This window comes from Rhinopithecus bieti, unplaced genomic scaffold, assembly GCF_001698545.2.
Source record: "Rhinopithecus bieti isolate Rb0 unplaced genomic scaffold, ASM169854v2 scaffold_14839, whole genome shotgun sequence".
Taxonomy (NCBI): domain Eukaryota; kingdom Metazoa; phylum Chordata; class Mammalia; order Primates; family Cercopithecidae; genus Rhinopithecus; species Rhinopithecus bieti.
The window spans coordinates 1516617-1537457 of NW_016808133.1; the positions used below are offsets into that span (position 1 = coordinate 1516617).

The 20841-nt window shown below is 45.2% G+C and overlaps 1 protein-coding gene across 1 annotated transcript in view; it reads right to left on the reverse strand.

Annotated features, from left to right (window-relative positions):
* Nucleotides 1-20841, reverse strand: part of GALNT2 (polypeptide N-acetylgalactosaminyltransferase 2) — a 104524-nt gene that overhangs the window by 26059 nt on the left and 57624 nt on the right. Inside the window, exons 3-10 of the mRNA XM_017885590.1 lie at nt 19941-20039; nt 19635-19702; nt 19326-19391; nt 12346-12467; nt 9633-9720; nt 6585-6672; nt 5298-5401; nt 548-674 (exon numbers count right to left, since the gene is read on the reverse strand). Of these exons, the coding sequence (XP_017741079.1) occupies nt 548-674; nt 5298-5401; nt 6585-6672; nt 9633-9720; nt 12346-12467; nt 19326-19391; nt 19635-19702; nt 19941-20039 (762 nt within the window). The remainder of the gene's footprint in view (nt 1-547; nt 675-5297; nt 5402-6584; nt 6673-9632; nt 9721-12345; nt 12468-19325; nt 19392-19634; nt 19703-19940; nt 20040-20841) is intronic.

Consider the following 20841-nt stretch of genomic DNA (forward strand, 5'->3'; position numbering starts at 1 on the left):
TATATATATATATATATAAAATGAGCTTTCTTCTTTAAAAAATTTTCCCATAACATTTTCAGGGGTGGTGTACAGTTCTAAGAACCTTCATGCTCATGAAGATTTGTCCAACTACCGCCAAAACCAGGAGATGGAACAGCTCTGTCCCTCCCCCAAACATCCCTGGTGCTGCCCCTCTGCAGTCACACTCCCTGCTTCCCTGCCATCCCAGCTCCTGGCCACCACTGGTCTGGCTCCCATCACTAGAGCTGTGCTTTTTATGAGGCTATGACATGAGTGGAATCATGTATGTAACTGCTTCTCTCACTCAGCAGCACGCCCTGGAAAGGTGCCCAGGTTGTATCCCGCATCCGTGGACTGTGCCTTTCAGGCGCCCAGGCTGTATCCTGCATCCGTGGACTGCACCTTTCAATTGCTAAGTGGTATTCCATTGTATAAATGCACCACACCCACTGAAGGACATCTGCCCTCAAACAGCCCAAGGTCAAGTCCTGCCTTCAGGGTGGTCAGCAATGTTTTGGATCCCACTCAGCCTTTCACTACTTACCGGGCAAAGACAGTGCCGCTGCCACCCGGGAACGTGTAGGGGTGCTGCTTCCGGAACACATGTCCCACACGGCTGCATGGGATGATCTCCAGGCTGCCACCACACTGCCACACGCGGAACGAGATCTCTGAGATGATGAACAAGACATGGGTGACTGGCAGAGCCTGGGACGCCGCTCTGCAACAGCAGACATGCCAAGCAGGTACAGAGGCCCCCCCACCATCCCATCATGGGGCTCCCATGCCCTCCGCTGCTGAAGAAGACCTGATAAGGACCTCCCTCTTTCCAGAACCTGACCCAGAACTCTCTACAGGAGGGACATTTGACACGCTTGGATCTCTGGACCACAATACAATCGAGAAAGAAGGTTCATGAGGAAATATTTTTCAGATGTGGAGTAGAAACCTTGAGACAAGAATGCTTCTTGGCCTATTGTAAATATCAAGGCCTCCTGGCATAAGATCATGTATACCCAGTAGCATCATAACTACTGAGTGAGGAAACACTTGTGCTGAATTCCTCACTAGCTGGCTCACGATCATTTGCACTTGCTTAGTATCAACACTGTGGGAAACGGCAAAACTGAAGGTATATAAATATGTACAATTAAGCTTTATTGTTACATATTCTAGACAACCATATATGCCATCTTTCTCTAAAACGTATTTTTAACAGACTGAACCCCAGGATGCATCTTGGCTTTTCCCATCCAGGGGAAAATAATCCCTTCCCTCAAATGGCAAAGCTTATTAAATACAAGTCCCTGTGCATTAGCAGGCTCAAGCCTCCTGGCAGAGTTTGGACTTATGGACCATGGACTTAGGGACTGCCTTAAGGACTATGGTAGTGATCAAAGACAGTCAAGTAACTGACTGATATCTCCACGCTGCTCACAGGCTTGGACCCATCAGTAACCAACTGGCCCAGGTGGAATGCTCCCTGGGGAAGGCTGCTATTCACCTGCTTCAACACAGAACTGATCTGTAGGAGGAATGAGACGTGCAGGGCTAGGCACTACCCATACCTACTTAAACACACAGACTGCCCTGGCCACTGGAACTTAGTAGAAGCTTAGACTGACTGGTGCTTCTTTCGTGACACACAGGTACCTTCCAACCAGGTACCTGCCCGTATCACCACTGACGAGGTGAGTGACTGGAGTCTGAGTCAGGGGTCTGACTGAATGCAAGAAACAGATTCAACAGAAAAACTAAGATAGGATTTTCTGAAAGGCAAAAACAGTTTTTCTTCACAAGGTTTGTATAATACAAAAGGGAATTTTCCTCTGTATCATCTAAGATCCCTAAGAACATGTTAGGGAGGCAGGACAAAAGTCAACAGAGTTACTGCGAATGGCAGGACTTCATTTTTTTTTCTGGCTGGATAGTATTCCCAGGAAATCAAGTGAAATAAGAACAGAAAGTTGAACACCACGTTTTCACCCATACATGGAAGCTAATAAACATTGATCTCATAGAAGTAAAAAGTATAATGGAGGATAGTAAAGGCTGGGAAGGAAGGAGTAGGGATTTGTTTAAGGATACAAAATTATAGCTAGAGAAGAGGGATCCTGCTTGTGTTCTACAGCCCTGTAGGGTGACTCTAGGGACCGATAATATATTACATAGTTTCAAATAACCAGAAAGAGGATACTGAATGTTCCCAACACAAAGACATGATACATGTTTGAGATGATGGATACGCTAATTTCCTTGATCTGATCACCATACATTATATGTATTAAAACATCACTATGTACCCCATGAATATGCACAATTATTATCTTCAATTAACAAATTAAAAGAAGTACAAATATTCACATATAAAATCTACAGTGTGTGCAGTCACTGTCACCAATGCCGACAGATCAGAAATAGGGTGGGTCCATCACAGACCATACAGTGGATTGATGGCAAATCCTGCAGACAGTCAGCCTAGTTATGGCAACAGGTGCCCAGACTGCCAGGCACATGGCAGGAAATACAACACAGGGGTCAGAACACCATGAGTTTCTACTTGGGTCCAGCAAACTAATGCCTCACTCACTAGGAATGGGTGATCCATGCAGCTATTACGGGGCTTTAATAAGCAGCTCTCTTGTAGTAATAGAAAACATATGGTTACAATCACGCAAGCATAAGCAGTCAAAGTTTCTGACTTTACTTTTTACAGTTCCCACACAACCTAAGAAGTTATCGGCCAGGCACGGTGGCTCATGCCTGCAATCCCAGCACTTTGGGAGGTGAGGCAGGCGGATAGCCAGAGGTCAGGAGTTCGAGACCAGCCTGACCAACACGGAGAAACCCCGTCTCTACTAAAAATACAAAAAAATTAGCCAGGCATGGTGGCACATGCCTGTAATCCCAGCTACTCGGGAGGCTGAGGCAGGAGAATCAGTTGAACCTGGGAGGCAAACGTTGCAGTGAGCCAAGAATGTGCCACTGTACTCCAGTCTGGCAACAGAGTGAGACTCCATTTCAAAAAAAAAAGTTGTCTCTATTTCAGAAAATAAAATTTAAATATCCATTTGCCTCACCAGAAGATTTAGAATCAGGGACTAGGAAATCCCGTTGGCTTCTCTACAGTGAGTCTGTTAAGCCAACGAGGGATCCTTCCAGGGCTTTTGTGGGATATTTTCAAGGCTAAGTACAACTACAGTTATCTTCTGCGCTGATTTCATTTGAACCCTATAACTTTGAGGATAATTAGTAAAACTCAATGGCTTTTTAATTAGGCAGTTAGTATTTACATCTTGGCTCTGAGACCCTGGGCAAGGTGCATGCCCTCTGCAGACCACACTCTGTTAAGAAAGCACGAACAGATGATTCCCTGGAAGTACTTAGCACCATCTTAAGAACAGTAGGGATGTAGAGAAGCACAGATAATGCCCCAAGGAGCCTTACCGCCTGTCGTTAGAGCTAAGGGTTAAGTTCTTAGTCCTCCGTTTTAATTGCTTAAATGACATAAGGACTTACATGATTAGGAAAATGGGAAGCTCTGGTCATTCCAGTGGGGCACACACTGAGGAGGTAGTTTTGGATCTTACTTGTGCCTCTCTGAACCACACACCTCTTCCAATGCACACCCACAAAGGCCCCTCAGGCCGGCAATGGCTAGCAGTGTGCACGGCCCCCAGAAGCAGAAGCCAGAACAGTGCTAAGGAGAAAGGCTCATGGCATGGCCTTCTCATGTGGAAGCCCTTGAGCCCACTGAACCTCACGGGAAGTCCAAGTCCTTGGCATAACCCAGGAGAGCCCGTCATGGAGGGAAAGACGATCCAGCCTTCCTGGGCAGAGATGCGCTCCTGCTTGCAGGGTTCACCTTCACCCCAACCTGAACCGCTCAGGCCCTAGAACCTCCTAGGCACAGCTACATAATAAATACAAACACCAAACCACAATAAAGCAGCTCTTTACAACAAATCTTCCCCCCAGTCTCTGGGTGAATGCTTCCTTAGATATTTAAATCAACACTCTTCCTACACGATGACACAAAATGCCGGCTGATGTCTCATTTCAGCTAATGGTATGCACACTTCTGAAAACCACACTGCTTTTGAAAAATGGCCACCTACGTAACACGCTGCCCTACTGGGTGACCCTGGCCTGCTGGATTTCCACTAAACCAGTAGGAGATACCCATGGAATAGGGTGACAGAACCCTAACAATTCTGAAGGCTTTTGTACTCCAATGACTTCAATTCAAGCTTTCCCTAGAGGTTAATGTATCATTTTAAAACAAAAACCCAAAAGGAATTTGACTCACAGTCCCTCCACCTGCGCAGTATAGTAATTGAGCCTAAAGAAGCTTTCAACATCAAACCAAGGCAGAGAAATCCTCAAAGATGAGATGGTATCACTGACTTCAACATCATAAAACAATGGAAAAATAATAGGCTAGTCTAGTCTTTTCTTTTAAAGTAACAAAAATTTTCAAAGTCTTAAACTATGAAAATGAGTGGCCTCATTTTTTCCTCTTTCCTTCTCCCCTGTCCTTCAGGGTACACTCACCCAAGGACGAATGTAAGTTAACAACACGCAGCAGTCCAGGAGAATTTGCTCAGAAAGCCAAGCATTTGAAACAAAAGGCTTTAATTGAAACAAGCAAAAAACAAGAACTCCCCCACCCCAAACCCTAAACAAACAAAACAAATCTTTTTATCTTTTATGCAGTTAATATAAGGCTACCAACGAAGACCACAATGTGTAAAATTTCACTGTGCCTAAACCCGGGTAAAAATGATTTGCACGGGGTATTTAAAAATAAACAAACAAACAAAAAAAAACAAATGAGAACCATTCACAAAGGTAGTCGAGAAGGAATTAAGTGCCAAGGCCTCCCTGCCCCATCGGATTTTCATGATTTCAATTCAATCCCACCAGCCTTGCCAGGGTTCATTTTCCACTCTCCACCACTCAGCATGAATCCAAGCTCCTGGACTGTTTCCCTCTGTTTCTGCAAGCCTGCATTACAAACACTTGGGTTCAGATGACTTGAAAGAGTTTGCATTTCCCTTCAAAGACTTTATCAGTATTCTGGCATCCTCCACTCTAACTTAGGGAGGCACATTTTAATGCCTAACCCATTAGACTTTCAAGAGCAAAAGGGGTGTTACGTATGTGTTTGCAAGGATCGATTAAGCCCAGTGAATGGTCACTCTGAAGCCTTTTAAATTTTTTTTCCAATTGACACCCTGCCTTTTGCAGAGCTGAGGCACTTCTCTGTCCTGAGATTCGAGGCTTGTACATACCTAGGTTCTCTCCTCCCCACACATCCATCATCATGTCGTACTTCCCCAATTCTTCAAAATAGAACTTATCCATCACAAACAGCCCACCAGCAATCATGGGGGTTCTAAAGAGGCAGAAAGAAGAGGGGGGAGGGAGGAGAGGGCAAAGTCAAGGTTAGATTGCCAGCACCCTTGTGCCAAGGCCAAGCCTTGATTCCCTAACAATAAGCTGACCTCAGAACAGCCACACTGCCACTGTTTTCTCCTCAGTGCCCAGGGTGCTGCTCTCTCTGCTTCACCATTGCTGCCTTCAAATGCCTCCCCTACTGTCCCTGCCTGGATGTTCCCACAGTGCCAGGGGCTGGACTGAGCCTCCCCTCTGCAGGAGCGACTGCTGGGGCTGGATCACTCACTGACATGCTGCCAGAGGCAAAGAACTCGGCCTTTCTGTGTGTCAGTTTCCTTATAGGGTAGCTATGAGGATTGCAAAAAAATCATGGGCATAAAGCCCTGAGCACACTTAGGAAATGTTCCAGAGCACCAGCTCTCATTATCACTATCATAGATGAGGCTCCACCTTCTACAAGGGAACCCACCATGCTCCTCACTTTATCACCCCGGGAAGCGGCTGACAACAGATGTACGCTGAGCTCCCTACTTTGTTCCCAGAAGAGACGCTGTGCGAATTCAGTGTAAAGTGCTGGGAAGGTCTCTAGCACACTGCAGATGTTGGCTAAATGTCAGCAAATATATTTCAGTGCTAAGTACTCTGTGAATGCTCTCTCACTTAACCATGTGCCGACTTGGCATAGGTGGCCCCGTTCTCTCCCCAGCTAGAGAAGGCATCCTGACTCTCAACCAGGAAGCCCACTGCCCGGCCTGGGAATCTTAAAGCATGGGCTTCGTGAGCATGGGTTCCCTCCTCTGCAGGAGGGCAAAAGCCTGCTAGGCAGTGGCTGCAGTAAGTCTCCTGCTGCCCACCAAGCCCCTTTTCCTGGGCCTGGGATCAGCTTGGAGATCCTGCTCTGCTACAGAAATGCTCTACAGTATCAACACACAGGAATGCACAGACCTAGCAGATACGCCTTAGAAACCTATGTGAGACTTCGACTGTGGAAAAGAAATCTCCAAGGACTTTATTCTACAGCCTGGTGGAAGGTGCTCATCTGCTCATCTTTGAGCTGAGGGGAAACGGGAGGGCAGAAGGTGAACGGCCCCACTGGGTCTCCAGGCGGCATGGGCCCAGCAAAGAAGCCGGAACCTGGGGTCTCATCCGGGAGAGGCACCCTGAAGGATGCTGGCACTTACTTTATAGGGGCGACTGGGTTCCCCTGCCGGGACCTTCTCTGCTCAGGCGTCATGTAATCCCACTTGAACACCAAGTTCCAATCAAAACCTGCCAGCCAGGAAAAGAAACAGGGTGTTGACAAGAGACTGGCCACTTCCTCCCGACACCCCCATTCCTCACAGCTTAAAAATATTCGATGTTTGGACAGAACTCAATGAAAACCACAACAAAGCCAAAAAAGAAGGTGTGGAGGAGAGAGAAGGGGATTGGGGGCGTGGGTGTAGCTGGAAGAGAGAGACTGGCAGGGAGGGTGAATGTTGAAATCTCTCTGCCCCTCCCTAAAGAAAATGTGAGTCAGGCTTTTCTAATATTGAAATGCATAAGAACAAATGAAATATGGGGAGAGAACTGAGGTCTGTGTGGTGATCACCAGGGCATGTCCAAGGCCCGTAAGGATGTGAGGACAAAGAGCATCTGCTATGAAAATCAAGCCGTGGCACCTCCAACACTGCCCCAGGTGAAGGGAATGCTGGGGAGGGAATGAGGCTTTGTCAGTCCCCTGGGCCAGCAAACTTCAGACTGTATTTGCAGCAAGAATGGAGTGGGAACACGCTGGGAATATGAAAACTTTAAGGGAAAATGAGCCAGTGGAAGTTGCCAAGCTGGGCAAATAAGCTTCAATTTCAGATATATTTGGCACCTGCTGCATTTCATTTTTGGAATCCACAGACCCCTGAGGATGGAAGACCCTGAACCCTGTAACTGGACTTGGTTGTGGGCATCTGCAGAGCCTCAGGTCCCGCTCTCGCTCCCAGGGTCACATGCATAGTGCCTCTTGGAGGCCAGCAGGCCCCACCTGCGGAAGCTGTCCTGGTGCATCAGGAGGCCACTTCTTGCCAAACACATGGCTCACGGTGCTGCATTTCCAGTTCTAAGGGTCTGACAGCCAAACCTAATGACTCTAGGGCCATGCATCTTCCAATCCTCTTAAGCTCTCTGCCATCAGGCTTTTTGTCAACAGGGCTTTTGCGATGTTCAAGTTTGGATTTGTCTGCATGCTTTGAATTCATAGTCTGTCCATTCTGACAGCCCCAGTGACTGAAGGCTGGTGAGTGGGGGTTTCTGAGCATCCTGGGCTGGCCAAGAATTTATGGCTCTGGACAAAGAGGTCTCCCAGCCCCCTCACTGCAGGATACAGTGGCCTCAGGCAAAGAGACAGGGAAATGGACAGGGGGCCAGGCAGTGGGGACAGGAATGCATAGAGAGGAGACCCTCACGGGTCCCTGAGCTGGCTCTTAGCACAGTGCCTCAAAGGCCATGAAGGCAAACCAGAAAAACAATGTCCTGGCTGTTCCACTAACAGAGAAGGTTAAGGATTAGCTGACATAACCTTTCCTTTACTTTTTGGATGTTTACTATTATCTTATTATTTACTTTATTAATTTGGTCCAAAGAGAGAGGCTATAGCAGATTAAAGATCTGCTAAGAATGGCATCCTCTTCTAAAGGAATTTCATTAAAAGCTCTTAGGGTGAATGTGGTCCCATTCCTCTGACCCAGAAGACCTGCACCCCCACATGGAGCACCTGGCTGTTCTTGCCTCTGCTCTGACATACACAGCTGCTTTGGGAGAAATAGAGCCCGGTAGATCTCAGCTCTTCCAATACTTGGGGAAATAAAACATTCTGAAGGCCAGGCTTTCTAGCTACCTAAGGATCCCTCCTCTTTAATGTCCCCAAACATTTTACTTCTTACCATTCGCTGGGAATCTTTCCCGAATGCTATGTTTCCCACTCTAGGTACAGTCCTCCAAGCATGCCTGCCCTCCCGCTGATGTCTAACTCCATTACGCCCTGTGCGGCCAGCACAATTATCATCCCATTTCCCAGATGGGGAAGCTGAGGAGCAGAGGCAAAACAGCCTGCCCATGATGACGGGGCCTGCAAGTGGCAGGTGGGACTGAGGGAGGTAGCTGGGGAGGGAGTGAGGCTTTGTCAGTGTACGAATAAACAGGTCTCACTCTGTCTCCCAGGCTTGATCATGGCTCACTGTAGCCTTGACCTCCCAGGCTCAAGTGATCCTCCCACCTTAGCCTCCTGAGTAGCTGGCATGCCATCACACGCAGCTAATTTTTTTTTTTTTTTTTATAGAGACAAGAGTCTTGTTATGTTGCCCAGGCTGGTCTTGAACTCCTAGGCTCAAGCAATCCTCCCACCTTAGCCTCCCCAAAGTGCTGGGATTATAGGCGTGAGCCACCGCACCTGGCCAAGGCCCTATTTTATAGTTTTACTGTCTTCTTTTTTGATGTCAGACCATCAGCTGACCCTCTGCTCATTGTCTATCTACAATAGTCCATCTTCACACAGATGAAAGCTCTTTGAGGTCTTTGATAATTTTTAAGAGGGTAAAGAGACAAAGTGCTCTTGGGGCTCCAGGGCAGGTGCTGTAAGGACATACAGGAAACTGGCGTGGTCATTCCAACGAAAGGGGACTGGGGTGAAGCAGGCACAGGTGTTGGGCTGGGAAAGAGGGGTAAAATAAACCATGATATATGCAAGGGGCTGTATCAGCAGAACAGGGTCACACGTGGGCCTGCTGAGGGAGAGGGGACTGAGGATGGCACAGGTGTCCATCTGAGCAACCAGCAAGAGAACAGCCTGTCAGAGAAATAGCCGGGGTGAGCAGAGAAAGCAAAGACAGGCTCCAGCCCCTTGAACCCCACAAAGCCTCAGCTCCGTGAAGTTTCTCACCCCAGATTCCTGCAAGGAGGGCTTCATCATCTCTGATCAAAAAGGAGGCCCTATCTGTTCATGGAACCACATGGCTCGCAAAAGCGACAGAAGGTCAAGGAAGAGGAGAAAGGGAAACCCAGGAAGCTCTTTAAGGGAGCAAGTCTATTTTTTCTCTTTATGAAGTCCTACTTGTTAAGCACACAGGCGTTTTTTACTCAGAACACACACTACGGCGTGAACACTGTTGTCACTGTCACTCCTGACAATGAGAGGGAGTGGTGATCAGATGCTGGTGTAGATGGGACGAGCTAGGAGGGGCACCATGACAGACACCTACCGCCCTTCAAGTCAGCAGATGCCCCCACATACTGAAAGTTGTCCATATTAATGACATCGATGATGGGTGACACAACCCGAGTCCTGTCCTAAAATACAAACAAAGAGAGGAGTAGTTATCAAAATCCAGCGAAACAAAAAACCTGTCCAACCATAGAAGGCATTAGTGTTAGGCAGGCACAGGGCAAACCCGACTGGCCCTTACTACCTATTACCCTAGGCCCGCAAGAACCCAGCCTCCCCACCCAGACCCAAAAGGTCTTGCTCTTGGCCATCCGCAGATGTGCTGTGGCCTGCTGGGAGGCAGGGAGGGAGGTCAGGAGTGGGTGTGTAGCAGGAGTCACTCAAGGAGTGGAGACACCCATGGTTATGGGACAGGTAGCCATCGGTTCACCTAGCTAAAGGCGAAAACTGTGTTGCTGTGTCCCAAGGGTCATTTTCTGTTTGCCGAAATACCATTAGCGATTTGTGAGCTGCAGTAAACCTGAGGAATGGAATCACTGCTAAAATGCCCATACATCAAAATTAGGAATATATTTCTATGTGGGAGTGTGTGTGCGAGAGGTGGTAAGTACCGCTATTATCACAGCAGAAGGTTAACCAAATCAACTGGAGATTTCCAGATTCTAAGTTTGCCTTATCTGTAATTCTATCTTTTTTTTTTTTGAGACACAGTTTCACTCTTGTTGCCCAGGCTGGAGTGCAATGGCGTGATCTTGGCTCACTGCAACCTCTACCTCCCGGGTTCAAGTGATTCTCCTGCCTCAGCTTCCCGAGTAGCTGGGATTACAGATATGTGCCACCATGTTCGGTTAATTTTTGTATTTTTAGTAGAGATGGGGTTTCTCCATGCTGGTCAGGCTCTTCTTGAACTCCTGACCTCAGGTGATCCGCCCGCCTTGGCCTCCCAAAGTGCTGGGATTACAGATGTGAGCCACCGCACCCAGCCCCTGTGATTCTATATTAAAAAAAAAAAAAAAACCCTAGACTGAGCCACTTCTTTATGCCACATTGTCAGCATTCTGGTAAGAGTTTGTGAACATAAGGCCTTTTAACGTCTCTAATCTCTTTAAGTTCAAATGACAGACACTGGTGACAGACCCTGGACTGTGCCCCATGCTGACAGTTAACCAAAGAGCAAGTGTTTTCCTTGAGCCACTTAGAGAACTCTTATTAGCCAGAAGAAAGATTTAGAAATACAACTTAGTAACATAACCAGCAGAGCTAAGAACATACACACATCAGAGGAACAGGTGAAGGATCATGCTAATTAGGAACACGCGAACACTGCAAAGCTCCGTAACGCCCAGGTGCAAATTTACAGGGAAAAGTAACCTGTGTGGTGCATTGAGGGCAGAGAAGAACACAACTTTCCTTGCCCGGCTCAGTCTGGTTCTAGGTGTAGGAGTTAAAGAATATAATCTACCTTACATTTTGTTTCATCAGGCTAGATTTAATGAAAGTTAATAGGCTTGGCACTTTCTCCCCTTAATTTAGGAGAGGGCGTTCAAAGCAGTTCTGACAATCTGACCACAGAGCTGAGTGGCCTTCGCACACCCAAACACTGCTGTGGCAGTTTTGGTTTTGACTGCGCTTCCCTGAGAGATAGCCTGGCGGAGCATAGCCAGGGAGAGCAAGAAGTTGTGGGGTTGGGGTGGGTGGGGATCCCAGGGCGGGTTCTTATTGGATATAGCTGTGTGCATATGTATTAAGAGAGGGGCTCAGATAGGGATTTAATGGAACTGGCTTTGCAATCCTGGCTCTGTCACCTGTATGATCTTGCATACATTATTAAAGTTCCCCGAACACCAGCCTGTTTACCTGTCAAACGGAGATAACAAGCGCATCAAAGGTAACATATAAAAAAGGTCTATCATGTAGCCCCAACTTGATAAAGGGTCGTGAATACGATTTTCATAATTCCTAGTAGCTTGTGGTAACTTAGTATTCCATGACTCAAAGCCCATCAGCTACCCTTGCTATGCTTAGGCAGAACTACTCGTTCATTTTCTATTTCCTTTCATTAAGTTTGCTTTATCGCCCCCAAGGAAGTGCTTTCTTGGTAGGAAGGAAAGGAAAGTCAATAAAACAAGCAGAAGACAAGAGAAATGACAAAAGGCCAAATGTAATATTAGCAATGATGTTTCTAGAAAGCAGAAGGTGCAGAAGAGCAGCCGCGGATCACCCTCTGACAACCCCACTGGCCCCTGTATGCTTCCTAGCCACCCCACTCTCCCACAGGAGCCTGGAAGCCTGCTGGGCTAATCTGCCCTACTCACTAAGAGCAGAGAGGTGGCCCCAGGAACAGCTTCCCCAGCACGCCCCGCTCTTCGAGCTGCAAGAGACGGCACCTGTTAGATGCCGGGCAATGTTCTAAGCACTCTGCGAAGCTGTAGGCGGGGAAGGAAACTGCTCCCGTGAAAAGGGCTGCCTTCAACTAATCAGGCTCTCACCAGCCTCTGCTGATCCTCACCTCCTACCTGTCAACGGATGGTTCCTCCTACTGATGGATTCCTACAGCCAGTAAAACAGTCTTTCTACAATGCCCCAAAGGCATTTTCTTTCTGTCAAGGAAAACTGCAGATGGCGAGCTCAGCCCCTGCCAGCCCTGATGCCCCACTCCCCGCGTTACACCTCCCGTGGGCCATGCTCCCCTCTGTCCCCTCTACCAACCACCCACCACCTGACTCTCCTCCCCGACCCCGTCATCTCACCTCGGCCACCCTCTCCAGGAGGGGCTCCAGCCAGTGCTCATTACACTCGCAGTGACTGTCCAAGAAGGTCAGGACCTTGGCTTGGGCAGCATCGGCCCCCCGAACCCGTGAGCGCATCAGGCCTGTGGAGGTGAGTTGGAAAGCACGTCAGGAGAGAGAAGCCATGGGGCCAGCACACTCCCGCGCCAACCGGCGATGCCTCCCTGCCCGCAGCTCTGCAGCCTGCTTTCTAGGCACGGAGGTTACTGTCAACTTGCTGGATGAGATCCAAACTGCTCCCTGGTCACCAAGACAGATGACTGTCAGAACTTTTAATTTTAATAGTTATATTGGATGACTGGGAGGACAACGTTCCTAGAACTACTGTCTTCTGAGAAAGGCCTTTACATTACTGAAGTCTCCTTTATCAAGTAACCAAAACGTGGAACTTTTAAAACTACATTCCTCTGACACAGCAACAGTTCTCTAACTAACCGGGCTAAGGAAGGTGTCACCCAGAGGCTTCCAGTGCTAATGGTGGTGATTTTAGTGGTGATAATATTTGTAACAGTGTTGTGAATATCTCTGCCTTTTAAGACTTATTAGGAGCCAAATAACATAAGTTGCAAAGCCCTGCTGTGCAAAATTAGTTATACTGTTGGTCAAATCTACAATTTATATACTTGCGATCTGTTAATAATGTGCATGTTCATTATGACACAAAATATAAATAGTGTATTTCAAAAATTAGCTGTGGGTGGTGGCCTGTGCCTGTGGTTCTAGCTACTTGGGAGGCTGAGGTGGGAGGATCACTGGAGCCTGGGAAGTGAGCCATGACTGGGCCACTGTACTCCAGCCTGGGTGAGAGTGAGTCCCTGTCTCAAAATAAATAAAAAATAAAATAAAATAAATAATAGTTTATTTATCCCTGGATGTTGTGGTCATAAATGGCTTTTGCTATATATGCTGGATTTTCTATGTGAAGATGATGCAACTATTCATAACTTGTGAGGACAAGTCTGCAAAGTACTTTTTTCCACAGTCGAAATGGGTTTTCAGTGATTCCTATGTGGCTGCATGCTGTAACAGGGAAAAAGACTAAAGATTTCAAGTTGTGATAATTGCAAAACAACTTCTACTGGGCAAACCTTTGCTCTGAAAACAATTATAAACTCTGAGCAAAATATAAAAAGCAGCAATTTGAAAGCCAGAAGCAGACAGAAACTAGACAGGATCCAACCCCTTAAGAAAAGAAAATCATGGCCGGGCGCGGTGGCTCAAGCCTGTAATCCCAGCACTTTGGGAGGCCGAGACAGGAGGATCACAAGGTCAGGAGATCGAGACCATCCTGGCTAACACGGTGAAACCCCATCTCTACTAAAAAATACAAAAAAACTAGCCGGGCGAGGTGGCGGGCGCCTGTAGTCCCAGCTACTCGGGAGGCTGAGGCATGAGAATGGCGTAAAACCTGGGAGGTGGAGCTTGCAGTGAGCCGAGATCCAGCCACTGCACTCCAGCCTGGGTGACAGAGCGAGACTCCGTCTCAAAAAAAATGAAAATCACACTGAGCAAGCTCCATATTTATATGGTGTTTCCCGTGAGGATGCTCTCCAATCCACTGCAATGCAGCCTTTATTGGCTTGAGTTGTCAGAGGATGGAGAGTTCAGAGCTTCTGGTATCTGGAAACTGAAGGAGGAGATCCTGGAAAGGAGGTAGGCCCCAAATCTGGCAATAACCTCCTGTTAAATCTTTGGCTGACTCCTGAACCACACAGGAACAAGTCAACATGAAAAGCAACAGTTAGAAGGCAGAAAAAACTAAGTTTCAGCTGCTATCCACTGCAGAGAAAATGAAGTTTAGAATTTGAGTTCTGCCAAGTGTGACATGCTTGGTAAAGACCTCAGTTCTTCTGCAGGAGCTTCAGAAAGACCACACATAGGAATATAGACTATGTATCATGAATAAGGGACTCATAAAATCAGACTCATGGCCGGGCGCGGTGGCTTATGCCTGTAATCCCAGCACTTTGAGAGGCTGAGGCGGGCAGATCACCTGAGGTCAGGAGTTCAAGACCAGCCTAGCTAACATGGTGAAACCCGTTTCTATTAAAAATACAAAAAATCAGCCAGGTGTGGTGGTACACGCTTGTAATCCCAGCTACTCGGGAGGTTGAGGCAGGAGAACTGCTTGAACCCAGGAGGCAGACGTTGTAGTGAGCCGAGATCACACCACTGCGCTCCAGCCTGAGCAACAAGAGAGAAACGTCATCTCAAACAAACAAACAAACAAACAAACAAAAAAACTATACTCATCCTAGCAAAGTTAGCAAAGTACAAAAAAAGCCTACAGAAGTTCAGCAGCATCATCTGGTAATTTAACTGCCCAGTATAACAAAGATGAATACTCTTTAGAGAAAGATAACGTAATCCAGTGTTTCTACAACATATCATCCACAATGTCCATTATAAAATACAAAATCACTACACATGAGAAGAAATAGGAAAATGGGGACCACACCAAAGAGAAAAAAAGCCATTAGAAGTTCACCCTGAGATGACCCAGATGTTGGAATTAGCAGGGGAGGATTTAAAAGCAGCTATTCTAAATATGTTTAATAACTCAAAGGCAACAATTGTAATGAGTGAATGGGTGGGGAATCTGAGCAAAGAAATAAAAACTATAAAAAAGAATCAAATGGGTATTCCAGAACTTAAAAATGAAATTATCTGAAATGAAAAATCCACTGACTGGTCTTAATAGCAAAATGGAGATGGCAGAATGACTAGTGGACTTGAAGATGGAACAACAGAAATAGATCCATCTGGTGGACAGAGAAAAAAATTAAGGGGGAAATAGTCTAGTGTTCTATGGGACAATATCAAGTGGTATAACAGATGTGCAACTGAAGTTCAAGAATGAGTCAGAAAAAACTACATGAAGAAATAAAAGGCCAGTCATTTCCCAAACTTGGTGGAAAACATCGTCTTACATATTCAATTTACATCAGCAAACTTGAAGCAGGATAAATATAAAGAAAACTAAATCTAGGCACATCATAATCAAACTGCTTAAAAAAAAACTATAGATATAGAGACAACCCGAAAAGCAGCCAGAGGAAAAGACCCACAACATACAAGGGAACAACAGTATGAATTTTTTGAGACGGAGTCTCACCCTGTCACTCAAGCTGGAGTGCAATGGCACGATCTCGGCTCACTGTAACCATCACCTCCCAGGTTCAAGCGATTCTTCTGCCTCAGTCTCCCGAGTAGCTGGGACTACAGGCCACCATTCCTGGCTAATTTTTGTATTTTCAGTAAAGACAGGTTTCACCATGTTGGCCAGGATGGTCTCAAACTCCTGACCTCGTGATCCGCCCGCCTTGGCCTCCTAAAGTGTTGGGATTACAGGCGTGAGCCATGGTGCCCTGCCCAGAGTGAAATCTTTAAAGGGCTGAAAGAAAAATTAATTGTCAACTCAGATTCTACTCTGAGAAAATAGCCTCCAATAACAAAGGAGAAAAAAATTCTTCAGATAAAATCTGAGATTGTGTTGCCTAGGAGAAAAAATTCTAAAGAAAATTATTTGGGCTAAATAAAAACTCCAATCTATGGAAAGAAACAGATACTACAAATGGAAAATATGAGGATAAGCTTAACATATCCACATATTCTCCTTATTTAATAGATGCTGACTATTTGAAGTAAAAATGTAACACTGTATCGTGGGGTTTAAGACCAATGTAGAAGAAAAACGTGATTAACGATAGTACATAGTACATAGGAAAGGAAATGGAAATAGTCAAAATGGATATTGACTCTTAAGCAGATTGTCCTAAGTTAAAACTGTATGTTGTAATTCTCAGAGCAACCGTGCATACATGAAAAGTATTGCTGAAAAGCTACAATAATAATTCAAATGGAATACCAAAAATATCAGTGAATCCAAAAGAAGGCAAGAAAGTAGGAACACAGTTACAAAAAGCAAAATGCACATGATACAAATAGAGAACAAACAGCCAAAGAGCAGACCCAAACCCAATCACAGCAATGATTATACCATATCTAAATGAACTACCCTCAATCTGGGTGGGCGCAATCTAATCAGCTGCCAGCACGGCCAGAATAAAAGCAGACAGAAGACTGCAGACAGAGACTGGACTGGCTTGGTCTCCCGGCCTACATCTTTCTTCCGTGCTGGAGGCTTCCTGCCCTTGAACATTGGACTCCAAGTTCTTCCGCTTTGGGACTACTGGACATTCGACCACAGACTGAAGGCTGCACTGTCAGTTTCCCCACTTTCAAGGTTTCGGGACTCGGATTGGCTTCCTTGCTCCTCAGCTGCAGATGGCCTATTGTGGGACTTCACCTCATGATTGTGTGAGTCAATATTCCTTAATAAACTCCCATTTATATATACATCTATCCTATTAGTTCTGTCCTTTTGGAGAATCCTGACTAATACAAAAGCCAAATATTGGTTCTTTTAAAAGATGAACAGTCGACGAACAGCAGACAGATGAAAAAAATAAGAAGATATAAATTGCCAAAATCAATAAAATAGTAATACTACTCCAACAAACAGTAAAAAAAGAGACAATATCATAAGCAACTTTGTGTCAATAAATATAAAAACGCTGGTGAAATACAAAATTTCTTGAAGGACAATCACCAAAACAGACACAAAAAGAAACAGCAGATCTGAATAGGTCTATATCCATTAAAAAGACTGAATTAGTTATTGAAAATCTTTCCATAAAGAAAAGTCCTGGTCCAGATTGGTTAATTTTATTAAACATTTAAAAAAGAAATAATTAAATTATTATACAAACTCTTTTAGAAAATAAAATAGAAGGGGACACTTTCCATCTTGTTTTATAAGGCTAGTAAACTGTAATGCCAAAACTGGAAAATACATTTTAAGAAAATTAAAACACAGGTATAAAATCCTTAACAAAATACATTAAAAGGATACTGTATCATGACCAACTGTGGCTTATATTAGGAATGCAAAGCTGGTTTAACATCTGAAAATCAACCAATGTATTTCACCATATTAACAGACTAAAAAAGAAATACCACTTGATTATCTCCACAAATGCAGAGAAAAAGGTTTAACTCATTATTAACATGGTTTTTGTCCTACTATTGTCATTAACTAGCTGTAGGACCTTGAGAAAGCCATCTAACCTCTTCAGGCTTTAGTATTTCCATCTGTAAAATGAAAGCACTAGGCTCTCAACTTCCACTGTACGTCGGCATCATTTTAGCAGCTTTTAAAAATGCAGCTGCCCACGTCCCACCCACAGAAATCCAGAAATTTCTATTTAATTGTGAATGAGGGCAAGACATGGTCCTAAATTCCCTAGGTGCTTCTAATAAATTGCTAGGTTAAGAATCAATGCACAACAAAATCCACAGAATATTGATCCGAAGACTGCTCTTTCACTACCATAATATTTTAGGCAATTAATTTACTTTGTCATCTAGCAGCATCACTACAAGCACTTTGTGTGTATGCTTAAATAGATGGGCTCTTATACACACACACAGGTACATATATACATGAGTGTGTGTGCAAGTGTGCACATATTTTCTCATTCAATTGTTACAGACTTCAGCTGTTCCATATAGGCTTCCCATAATCTGGCTTCTCGCAACCCACCTTTCTCAGGCCTTCTCCAACAAATCAATATGGGTTCAACCCAAATGAACATTCTAGTGGAAAGTTAATATTGAGAAGCATTGTTCTGATTTCTCAGCAGTTTAAAGACAAAGACACTGTTAGATAAGGCTAGTAAGTGATTTACAGTGCCAACATTACCTCTTTCCTCCTTCCCCACTTCTCCTCTTTTTTTTTTTTTTTTTTTTTTAAAGCCTGTGCCAGGTGATGGGGTGGGATGGCAGATACTTTGGGTTTAAATTCATGAAGTTATTTTGAAGGTTGTTTAGGGGGCAGTAAATTGCCCCCTTTTTGGTTTATTCCAGGCTTGGCGGACTGATGTGAGTCTGGCAAAGAGAGCTTATTTAGAAGGCAAGGCTTATCCCACTGTTTACGTATCCTGAATGTCTAGGTTGATAACGCTAGTTGGTTAAAATATGATGCTGTTCTAACAGGCTTAATCACCGTGTTGGCCAGTAAGATTCTTGGTAAGAAAAATTTCACTCCTTGACTCCAGCTAGAGTGTATATATAATGAGAAGAAAGAGTTTTGCACTGATCAAGGAATACAATCACCACCCCTGGATCAACAGTCAGACTTACATAGCAAATGTGGCATGGGCTTCAAAGCTCTGAGATTTTCCTATACTGAAAGATTTCTCCCGACCATAGAGGAGCCTAACAATTCAGTCATCAGGGTATCTAACAGTACTGACACACTGGATGTTAATTACATTGTGACTGGAGCTTCCTTCCCAGACACTCCAAAGTACTACTTTCCTCCTTTACAGCCTCTCTTCTAACTGCCAACAAAATAGTCTTCATGAGCTCAGCTCCAGCACAGATAAGACTGACAGAAGGTTCCAAGGCTGGCATTTGCAAAATCACATAGGCATATAATTGCAGTACTCTCTCCCCAGTGTGGATGGTTCACCTTCAGCAGCTGTCAAACTTGAATCCCCGTTATTTTATCAGATGCCTGGAGCATGGAGTCACTCAACTTCTTATTGCTAAATCTTTGTTTTTCTTCTAAACTTTTGTACTCAAGGGACTGATAAAACTTCCTAGGTTGTGAAAGAAAGAAGCCAATTTTCTAAATACATAAATAAAAATGTAATTTGATCTTGCTCTAATATACAAATAATTTCAATTAGTCAAGCTTTTAATGTCCTTCCTGTGTTTGCTGGGAGAAGTCTCCCAAGTGGCTCTGATAGAGGGAGACAGAAAAAAAAGCTAGACAATTAATTGCTCTTTGAGCTAAAGCACTTCTTTATGTTATTACTGGGCTCAGGAAAAGTCAGAATTCAACTGTCTTGGTACTGAATTAAGAAGAATCTTACCTTCTCGTCGATCATTTCTAAGAACTCGCACTTTCTCAATTTTCCCCAAGAGAGCCCCGTCCTCAGCTAGGAAAAGAAAAGAAGCAGAGCATTTTGAATCTGGAGTTCATAAAGGGCTTTGCATTCAACCACAGCATTCTCAATCATCTAAGGGCCGATTATCTCCTTGGGGCATCACAGAGGCACCTCTTCTTTCTGTGGATCTGATTTCTGGCTTGTTCACACCTCACTAGCACCCCCGCTACACTACAGGAAGACTGGTGCCCAGAAAGAGCCAGACACAGGGATGAAATCAGCATCAGTACTCACGATCATTGCTGTAGTCATCCACCAAGATGATTTCTTTTATCAGATGCGGTGGGCTTTTCTTAAGCACACTAAGAAAAGACAAGAAGATAAAGTTTATAAGGTCTTTTAGGGGTATAAACTTTTAGCGTGGGGTAGGAAATTCTCATATCTTGGTCCTAACCCTTGGTTGGAGGAGCTACCCACTGCACCCTGTGCGGAGCAGTCAGGAGACCCTGTCTGCAGCCCCCACTGACAGCCCTGGCCTGACTATGCCTGGGACACAGCTAATGTCTTAATACCCCTGACAGGTGCATCTCCTGGCCTCACCTGACCACAGTCCTCAGCAGGGCCGACCTGGCTTCATTGTGAAATGTGATCACCACGCTGGTGGCCGGCAGATCTACCCGCCACTGCTTCCGCTGACACCTGTAGGAAGAGAAAGATGGTCCCCTGAACAACAACCCCCAGAGCAGCCACAGCTTGTTTAGCCCTTGAGAGAACAAGCAGACCGATCAACTGGGATGGACACGCTATGATTAACTTGTTATCTGCAGAAGTTCCTGGCCTGTTCTGAGATGAACTGCCAACGGGACATAAGGAAACAGAAAAACACAACCGGAGTTACGTTCTGAGAGATGAACGATTCCGGCAAAAAGTAACATATTGAGAACATCTTTCTAACACGTTAAAAAAAAGTGTTTTAAAACAGTGAAATCCCATTTCTACTCTCAAGCAGATACACCTCTAGAGATGCGCTTTTCACAAATTGCAGTCGTAATTTCTGAGGGGCAGAACCAACTGTGTGCCACTGCTCTTTTCTTGTTTTCTACATTGCCTACAACAAGCATGTGGTATTCCGGTGATATTTGGAACTTGGCTCTCACCATGAACAGTGGACCCACTGGAGGTTTTCCCTGCCCGGGACAGCAGGGATGCATGTCCCTTGTCCTGGAAGGCCATCCCCAAACCCCCCAGAGGGCAGTGGTGAAGTGAAGATGGGGAGATGGAGTGAGGGTACAGTCAATGGGACCCTGAGCCTGCCTGAGCTCTCCTTTTCCTGTTAGTGGTAGGGAGGAACCTGATCACCTCTGCACAGAAGCTGATTCGGAGGCCAGACCTACAAAGCAGGGGCAGATTTCAACATGGCACCTCTCAAATTTGAGCTCTACAGACAGACACAAGACTAGAAGAACAGTAAGTAGCTCTTTTTTTTTTTTTTTTTTTTTTT